This window comes from Sinocyclocheilus anshuiensis, unplaced genomic scaffold, assembly GCF_001515605.1.
Source record: "Sinocyclocheilus anshuiensis isolate Anshui unplaced genomic scaffold, SAMN03320099.WGS_v1.1 scaffold70, whole genome shotgun sequence".
In the NCBI taxonomy this organism is placed as follows: Eukaryota; Metazoa; Chordata; class Actinopteri; order Cypriniformes; family Cyprinidae; genus Sinocyclocheilus; species Sinocyclocheilus anshuiensis.
This window is the reverse complement of record NW_015542377.1, coordinates 770169-780405: the sequence shown is the minus strand read 5'-3', so window position 1 is coordinate 780405 and position 10237 is coordinate 770169. Positions and strand designations below refer to the sequence as shown.

At 36.3% G+C, this 10237-nt stretch overlaps 1 protein-coding gene across 1 annotated transcript in view; it reads right to left on the bottom strand.

The window, feature by feature from the left end:
* Window positions 1-28: 28 nt before the first annotated feature.
* The window catches only part of LOC107692362 (disks large homolog 1-like), a 152881-nt gene continuing 142672 nt past the window's right edge, over window positions 29-10237 (bottom strand). Inside the window, 8 exon segments of the mRNA XM_016491361.1 lie at window positions 29-342; window positions 1713-1804; window positions 1915-2024; window positions 2217-2389; window positions 2479-2580; window positions 2716-2766; window positions 4191-4232; window positions 9043-9067. Of these exon segments, the coding sequence (XP_016346847.1) occupies window positions 236-342; window positions 1713-1804; window positions 1915-2024; window positions 2217-2389; window positions 2479-2580; window positions 2716-2766; window positions 4191-4232; window positions 9043-9067 (702 nt within the window). The 3' untranslated portion in view covers window positions 29-235.

The following is a 10237-nucleotide window of genomic DNA, read 5'->3' as shown; positions in this document are numbered from 1 at the left end:
TGCAGCTGGAGTGGAAAGAGCGAGAGAGAGAGAGAGAGAGAGAGAGAGAGAGAGAGAGAGAGAGAGAGAGAGAGGCCACCATGACCCCAAGCCCGTCCAAAGAAAATTTATTTCCTATACTCAGGGGTCAGAAAGCCAATGCAAGCAGCAGGCCAGGTTAGTATAAAAAAAAAAAAGAAAGAAGAAAAAAAAAAACCGTTTAAAGAAGAATAAGGTTTATTTGTCTCCAGTCGTCTCACAATTTCTCTTTGACTGGAACCCAGATGAACGGCCCAGACTGCTCCTCGATGACCTGCTTAACCTGGTTGTAGATCTCTTCTAATGTGTCCCCTTGCACAATGGCTGAAGGAAAGATAAGATGACCATCAATGAGTATCAGAGATCTCCATGTTCAATGGAAAAATACAAAAATTCTCAGGAAAGTTGGGACTGGATACAGGTGGCCCACAACGATTTGCCACTGGTATTTAGTTTTATTTAGTAATATTTAAGAAAATCCTACAAATATCAAAAGTAAATAATACTTGGAATACTTCAAAGTATTGCATCATAAACACACACAAAAACAAAATTTGGACAATTTTGTTTTGTCCTGAGGTGCAGCCACATTAGCAACATTTTGGAGAAATTTCACAGCAAAAAAGGTTCATTGTCGATAGTCATTAATGTAGTGAGGTATGAAGCACACCTCATACAGAAGCCACTTTCAAACCAAGCAGCACTTTTTGTTGGTCAACGCATATTTCAAAATCTGTGTGAATTAAGCTGTTGTTGCTACATTTCATGTTTGTATTGTTACAGCAATATAAAACTCAAAAATCTTTTGTGTAAGCACCAATACAAAGAAACTAAAGGGCATTTGCAGTGGGTCTGTTTTCAAAGGTCTGTCCCCACTTTTTTATTCCAAACTGATTGCTTCCTCTTTTAATGTTCTGTTTTGGAAAATTTAACATTTATTTATTCTGAATACTGAATTAAACTGAAAATAAACATCATATAGTAAGACTCCAGTCAAAACTCCTGGAAATACTCCAGGCAATCTTTCCTCTGGCTGAAGGTTATTTACTGTGAGGAGATATAAAACCACAAACCACACAGTAAAGATGCACATCCTCCACCTTTTTGTGATGTTTTATTAAAAAATCACAACCTATTTATTATTTGAATGGCAGTGGTTTTGTGCAAATTATGAGTACTTTTTAATCAGATTATAATCAGTAAGCTTGGCTTTTATCAACAAATGATGATTTTTACGTTTTAAAGGAAAACTTCAACTAAAAATGAAAATTCTGCCATCATTGACTCTCCCAGCGTACTTCTATGAATATTAAAAGGAGTTATTTAAAAATAGATATTTTATTTATTTTTTGTCGATACAATGAAATTTACCTGGGGTCCAATGTTATTTTCGACCCTATTAACTTTCACTGTATGAACAGCAAAAAACAACTTTTTTTTTAATTTTTTTTTTAAAATATATTCTTTATGTTACACAGAAGAATGTTGTACAGGTTTGGAATGACATAAGGCTGAGCAGATGATAACAGAATTTTAATTTAGTGATCCATTCCTATAAATGAATATTGGAATGGAATGAAAAATTGGATGCGTGTGTCAAAATACTTTAAATGCAGGGCATGGCTTCGTTGCAGGACAGGTCTACAAGGTTACAGCTGACTGGGATGTGGGTAAGTTTACTCTATTGTTCTCACCGGTGAAGTGCTCTAGGAATTCCTGCTCCAGTTTCATGGCTCTGTCATAAGTCTTCCTGCCTTGCTCCTCCATCAATCTCTTATTCATCTCTCTGTGAAGGACACAGAGGACACATTACTAGTGCCAATCAGTCAAAAATAATCAAGCTTTAGCATTTATTGTGTTTGATGAGCCTTTGATACAACAGTAAAAATAACATACAAAATATTCTCCACTGATTTGGGTTTCACAAACACCGCAATGGTGTAGAGCTGTGCTAACTGGAGTCGTTTGATGGCATTGCCTGAGACATCCAGGATGCAGTGCTTGCCCTTAAAGAACAATGAAAAACAGATCGTCTTGTGAAAATTGAGAAAAATGCTGCGCAATGCAAATCTGAAGGTCAGCATGTCGCTCTCACAAAAAAAAAAAAAAATTTTTTTTTTTTTTTTTATTATTTATTTAAATTTTTTATTACTGCTATAAGTTCCTTTATTACTTCTTAACAAGTGGAACTCGTTCACCTTTTCTGCAACCTCTCGCACTGACTGCACGCTTGTCCCGTAGAGGTGGCTGTTATATTGGCCGGCCTCGATGAACTTGTGATCCTGAATGTCTTTTTCCATTTGTTCCCGTGAAATAACAAAATGGTAGTCTCTGCCATCAACCTCGTAGTCTCGCTTTGGTCTAGTCGTGTCTGGTCAAAGTACAGTAATGGCCATTAAAACAATGCAGATGATATGAAATACTGCAGAAGAAACGATAAAACCGTGATTATGTACTCACGGGGAACACATGATCCAAACTTGTCCGGAAACTCAGAGATTAGATCATCATTGATCCGGTCTTTCATGGGTCCAAGGACAATCACTGGACGAGCATAACTCACTGTAAACCACAATAATAACCTTACAATGGGTCCTTACGATCAATCAGTCAAGCAGAATTACACACTGACAGTTAAATGAAGTGATATTAACCAATGTACCACAATAAAAGAAAGCCATAATGAAAGACACTCACCTTCCTGTTGCGTGATTGTCTCATACGAGAGGACATACTCTTCCTGTCCACCTAGTAGAGACAGAAATACTGAGTTAAAAAATCTTCATGTACTGTGTAGTTAAATTTAATTAACCCAACATGCATGTATAGACTGAACTAAAGTTAGTAAAACACTCCTCAGAGTTACAAACAGTTTGAACTCGCATGAACTCTGAATCAGAGGATTTTGAGAAGCATCTACTAGAATTCAGAGACATGTTTTCAAAAGTGGAACTATTTTTTTCATCTTGAATATGTCTTAGATACTCTCATACAGCAACTTCTCTGAGAGGATTTTAGCATGTGATCTAACAGCTAAAGGACATTAATTAACTAATTATTCATGATGTACGCTACTGTTCAAATGTATGGGGTGAGTAAGATTTTTTTTCTAAAGAAATTAATACTTTTATTCAGCAAGCACACATTAATTAAATGTAGCAGTAAAGAATCCTGAAAAAAACACTGCATCCCAGTTTTCAAACGGTTTGCAACATTGATAAAAATGAAGGTTTGAGTACCAAATTAGCATAGAATGATTTCTGAACAATCATGTGATGCTGAAAATTCCGCTTTGCCATACATTTGAAAATGTTTTTAAATATAAAGAATTTATTACACAATATTACAGGTTTTACTGTATTTATGCTTTGATGAGCTTTGAAAAGCATCAAGCATAATATTTACAAAATAAATAAATAAAAATGTATTTAAAAATCTTACCAAACCCAAACCTTTGAACAACAGTGTATACATGATTAAACAGGTTAAAAGACTGCGAGAGACTTGTGAGATTGAAATGTAACTGAAATCTGATGTTGAGCATTTCTTTTGCTCTTGTTTTGAACAGTAGTCTCTAATTTTCACACTCTGTTCAGATGAGATTTGAGAGCCATGTAGCATTAACAAAGTTCAAGAGGTTTTTCAGACCACTCGATGTGAATGGCAGGCGAGTTATAAAACTACTGAAAGCCACAGGTTGTTCAAATGACTGTGACATCTTATTTGAAGGTAATATTCCAGGCCATAATATGCTATGTCCCCAGCATGATCACTACGCAAGGTGCACAGATAACCAGCACCTGTTTTATCACCTGAAACTGCCATGTAGGGCAAATCATATAGCTAGCTTATGAACTATAAAGCATAGTACAGAAAAAGAAGCTTCTGTCGGCTAAATCAATAGTGTGTTGTAATTATCTTGGCTTTTGCTACTGCATTTTTAAAAAGATCTAAATATCTATTTTATTTGAAATATTACATTAAATTGTTTTTTTGTAAAATCTTGACTCTGATGCTGGTCTTGAATAGTAAACATCTTTCAAGTATGTGTGTGCATATAACACAAAGGAAAGCTGAGGGAACAAAGGGAAATAAACACTCAAACTCATGAAATTTAAAGAGATGAATTCAATAACAACGATGAAAGGAAATAAAGGGGAACGCAAACTTACGGTAACTACTTTCACTATCGCTGGCATTAGAAGTTACATGCTCTGAAACCATAAAGAAGGAAAATAAACACTACAGACACAAAAACCAGCTTTGCAGGAATATGTCAGACACAACACTAAGATCAGTCACCAGCAGATGGCAGTGTTAAGAACTTGTGCAGGACATTTGAGGCTTTGAAGCTCATCTCATTTTGTTCAATTTATCATAAATTTGCTTCTATAAAACAAGTATGAAACATGTGAAGTGAAAGTGACGTGACATGTAGTCAAGTATGGTGTCCAATACTCGGAATTGGACACAGTTATAGCAGTCAAAGAAAAACATCTCATCATCTAATTGCCTCTGAATGTAAGAAAAACTGTCGGGGGGTCTTAACACAGTCATGGTGCAGTGAACATTGATGGACAGAGGGGCTCCACTTCACCACCTAAAAGTGTCTCAATGTAGAAGCCTAAGAGAAGACACATATACTAAACATTTAGGCATTATGGAAGATTGTAAATAACCTTTTCCTATCAGCCATGCTGATCTTAACCCCTCATGTTCTGTTGTTTCCACTCTACCATTCAAAAGTTTGGGGTTATTTTAATTTATTTTATTTTTAAAGAAAGGAATACATTTATTTAGCAAGAATACATTAAAGGGGTCATGAACTGCCTTTGTTTTTTATTTTGTATTGTTCTCTGAGGTCCACTTAATGTTATCAAGACTTTGACATAAAAAAAAAAATCATAATTTAGTAGTAATAGGCTATTTTCTGTCTTGTTTTGACCCTCCTCATCGGAACGCTCTGTTTGAATAGGTGTGGTGGATTGTAGACTCAGAAGTAAACACCCACTGCTATGATTGGCTAACAGCTGTGTATGTTTGACAGCCTACAGCCTTCATAGAGGAACGCTGCTGTGAAAAAAACCACATAAATACTCAGTATATCAAACGATCAGTAATAACAGACAAAGCAATAGTGACCACATCATAAAAACAGTTACTCACACTTGTGTGGTGCAACATTACTGTCAGATCCAATATTGTCGTCACAGCATCGTCTTTTAGTTTCAATCTTTCTGAAAATCCTGCGTCAAATTGTGCCTTGTTTGTAAACTAATATGAAGTGAAAATGAAGTGAACAAAGGACCAAGTTCTTAATGATGCGGTCTGGAAATTCATTAAAAATAAAGTTCATCAAATAAAGTTTATCGTTTGGTTTCTGTCTGGACCTGCCTTTGCCTCTCTCGTTATTTACACTATATGGGTGAATCAGTGGGCGGAGCTAAATAGGCAGTGATGTAGAAGCAGGCGTTGATCATCTTCTGCGGAGGTGGTGTTCAGCCACACGATTACGTCATAAAGTGGCACAATTCCACAAGCTGTCGTTTTGGCAGATTGGCTTCAATATAAGCAGTTTTTAGACTAAGGAGAGAGTTCTGAAACTTACAGAATGTTTTTATAGCACAATGACCCCTTATATGTCAAAAGTTAGAAGGATATTTGATTTCTCAGTTCATGACCCCTGTAAATTGATCAAAACTAACAGTAAAGACACTGATGTTGGAAATATTTCGATCTCAAATAAATGATTTTCATTTGAACTTTCTATTCATCAAAAAATAAAGAACAAATTCTGAAAAACTGTATTTCAGTTTCCACAAAAATATTAAGCAGTTCAACTATTTTCAATAGGGTTGGGCGATGTCTACAAATTTGGCATTGGACGATGTCTACAGTGAAACATCGTGATGGACGATGACATCGGCGGGGGCCCGATGTGTGTGCCCGAAGCGTGAATCCTTATAAGGGAAAACAACTAACGATTCCTAACACCGTGTCTACACCGGATGCGAGCAGCGCAGCGTGACAAAATACTATAGAACCACTGATCTATAATAGAGATTATATATAAATCAGTCAATAGAACTCATTATAATCAGTGATGCTGTCTACTCTTGATGCGGCGCGGTGCAGCGTGACACGACAAATCTCTGACAGTAAACTGCTGCCACGTTTTATTTATGACGTGCTGACACAAATTTCAAATGTCCAGTGTAGACAGACTTTAGCTGATGTGGCGCGACACGACAACTGTTGCGTCCGGTGTACGATGGCGACTGATTTGCAGATTCTTGCAGATGCCGGCGCAACATCGTGATGTCTAGCAGCCATCGGCGATGGACGATGGCATCGTCTATCGGCCCAACCCTAATTTTCAACGTTGATAATAATAAGAAATCTTTCATTAGCACATAATCAACAAATAAAAATATTTTATGAAAGATCATGTGACACTGAAGACTGGAGTAATGCTTGCTGAAATTCAGCTTTGCCATCAAAGGAATAAATTACATGTTAAAATATATTAAAATAGAAAATAAGTATTTTAAGTTGTGAAAATATATCACAACATATTGTTGTTTTTACTGTATTTTTGACCAAATAAATACAGTATTGGTGAGCATATGATAATCCTTTCAAATATTACGGACCCAAAACGTTTTAAAAGTTATTTTAAAAATTATCTTCTGATTTCCCTTCATATTGTTTTAGCATTTTTGATTTGACCAAGTACGTAGAAATGATTGAAGACTGTATCACAATGTAGACATGTATCTCATCTCAGTGCCCACATCAAACAGAACATGAGAGTTAAATTTAGCATTATTTGAACTTGATTTGTCCCCAAAAGCACATCTCAAACTCATCTCCCGAAGCAAAATCACAGCAGTAACTACATTTTTACATATTCTGAAGAAAACAGAATGGTGCAAAACTCGCTGCTCCAATGCTAAGGTCTTGTGCATGGTTTCCAAGGCATTGCTGCGCAGTTGCTAGGTGGTTGCATACTGGCAAGTTAAAAGAGCCCACACCCCAAGCACTAGGATTTTTTTTAGATTCACTAGGCAAAAAATAATGTTCAATTGCTTAGTGGGGAGAATAAGTAAAGCAAAAGATGCGAGTTACACACCAATGTTCAATTCTTCGGGTTAGGCATTTGTTCAAAGACCTAAACCTGGGGTTCCCACACTTTTTTTGTCAGCTGAACCCCTTAGAAGTAAAATATTTACTTGAAGTATCCCTTGAGATTTTAATTTAATTTGCATGTTCACGCTTCTCTGGTGTTGGTTTATGGTCACGACATCCAAGGAAACAGATAAAAATATCAAATCTATTTATTTCTAGTAAGTGTTTTATTTTGGTTGTTTTAATTTTCAGTTTCAATTATACATTATTTATTTACAATACAAATATTTATTTCTTAAATTCTTTACTTTCAAATATTCAAACCCTTGAGCTTTTAACATATGAAATCCTCAAGTTTTTATTTTTTGGCAGAATACTGGTTTTGTTCATTTTGGAACAAAAATGTTGGAAAAATCTTATGAGAATCTGAATATAATATATCACTATTTTAGTTTTATGTCAGTTAATTGTGCTGCACCATTTGTTTATTTTAATGTTCTATTCAATTTAATTACTTATTATCTTTTCATCAACTCACAAACCCCCATTTAGGAAACCCTACACCGAAGTATTAGCCATAATAAGCTCCACTATTTAATCAATGCATTTATAAGGCAAATGTTGTTAAAGGGATAGTAAACCCAAAAATGAAAATCTCCCTCACATCGTTCCAAACGTGTATGAATTTCTTTCTTGTGTGGAACATGAAAGAAGATATTTTGAAGAATGTTGGTAACCAAACCAGTTCAGTTCGCATCAATTTCCATTGTATTTTTTGTCCATGCAATGGAAGTCAATGGGACATGAAACTGCATGGTTACCAACATCCTTCAAAATATCTTATGTTCTTCAGAAGAAAGAAATGCATACAGGTTTGGAAAGACGCGAGTACTTTTTAAATTTTTGGGTGAACCATTACTTTAAGCAATACTCTAGAAACTGCCACCATAAATTTAATTGTGTTATTGTCATGGTTAAACATGTTTCCATCCTGGTATAAAACAACACATAAATTATGCCAATTTATAAATTAGAAAATTATGACAGAAAATTCATTTTTGGGTGACCTATACCCCTTTAACCTCCTGGGGTCGACAGTTCCGCCGGCGGAAATTTTTGCAGATTTGAATGATAACAGCGAAAAGAACTAAAATGCTCCTTCATACTTGACCGTACATATAAGAGTAATACAGCATTTAAATCTGTAAAGGGTCTACTTTTATTTGTGTACACTCACAATATCAACAAAACATTGTGCTTTTGCAAAATAAAGAAAATAAACAGGGTGTGCTTTTAGCCGTCTCATTCTCCGCGCATATCTGTTTGAAACGCGTCACTAAAATGAACTGAAACTCATCGAATATTTTACACACACACATGGGAGATATATCTATAGAAAGCTTAACATGTCTTGTTTATAAAATTCTTTTAGGACTGAATACACCACTCTTGCCTTCACCTGCATCTCTCACAGTAAGGGGACGCTCGTTCAGTTTTCAACTCCATTCAGAATCTTAGAGTAAGTGTGCATTCACTATTTTACAGATGTTACTTTCATTTGATTTATTTGCTGTATGGTAAACTATGTTTGCTATGTGGTAATTGTGTTCTTTGTTTCGATAAATTAGTACTAGTATCAGTGAACATCATAATAATGTTAAGAGGAGCAGAATTAACACGTTAAGGGCATAGTGGACAACAAAGGACCTGAACATAGCGCTGGATCTGCAAAGCTTGTGTTTTACAGCCATCTAGATATAACACAGGCTGCAGACAACACAATTCTAACCGAACATCACTGCTAAACGTGTAAGAGAGATTTATGGGGAATAAAGGGAGTTTGTTTGGTGGGGCCGGTGGGGTTCTGTAGGTCTGCTGTGGCCTTTGTGGACTTACTCAAGCCTTTGTCGTCACTCAGGTCCTGTGGAGCAGTCGGCAGAGAGCACGGAACAAGAGAAAACCACAAAAATAACAATGATTACTGGAACAATATATCACGTCTTACCGATGAACACTGCTCCTGCCTCACAACAAACCCAGATATGGAGACTTCAGTGGTTTTCGATGGACATACGGTCCCCTAAATTATCTCACAATGACATACAGTAGAAGAGATCAACCAAATTAGCCGTCATGTTTAGGGTTGTTACAGAAGCAGGAGTTTTGTTCAGCGGTGTTGGTGTAGCCGCGTGTGACGCTACCCTGCCCTGCACACGGCTAATGTACTTACGCTCCACATCGCTTGTTTCCTGTTCGCTGGGGTCCTTGTTCTTGTAGAAAGGGAATTTTCGCGAAAAGAGGTTCTTTTTACGCTTGTCATTGAGTGACTGCTGGGAAGGAGGAGAGGGAGGGATGGAGAACAAAAAAGGAAGAACAGATGGAATGGTGTTGGGTGTCTAGTTGAAGTATGAACAAATGCCCAACTTAACAGATGCCCATGTTACTGACTCTGTAGCCACCACCATCCAATAAAATGATGCTGGAATGACAAAAATCAATAATGCTAGAATTTATGAATAGATATGAAACCAGATCTTGGTTTGGAAATGGCAACAGACACAGTAGAGTTTCTGAGAGATTACTTGAATATCAGATACATTTAAAGGGTAGTTACCACCACCAAGGATAGCACAGTGGGTTGCTAGCATAATTTGGACAAATTCAAGGACATGCAGACCAGCCCCCAAAATTAAGTTAGTTGATTAAAGTTAGTGAAAGGGTTTGGACGAGAACAAAGTTACAACACACATAAAGGACATAAACAGATGGACAGCTGAGTAATGTGCAGGAAGAGAAAGTGAAGAGCAGTTTGACATCAATGGCAAGCGTATACATCTTTTTGTTCTCTGAAATATTCATGCACACATGTTGCATTAATGAATGCAGTTGAAAATGCTGAGACAGTGAAGAGTGGATGATGAGTTGTTCTGGTACTAAACACAATACTGCTGCAAAGACTAAAGAGTTATAATCACTAGGGCTGGGTAATATATATTGAATTACGACAATATATTCTGTGGTGAAAAAATTAATCAGCATTGTGAATATTGCAATGAGTTAAGTAGCTTTTTTATTTTTATCCGTTACAGTT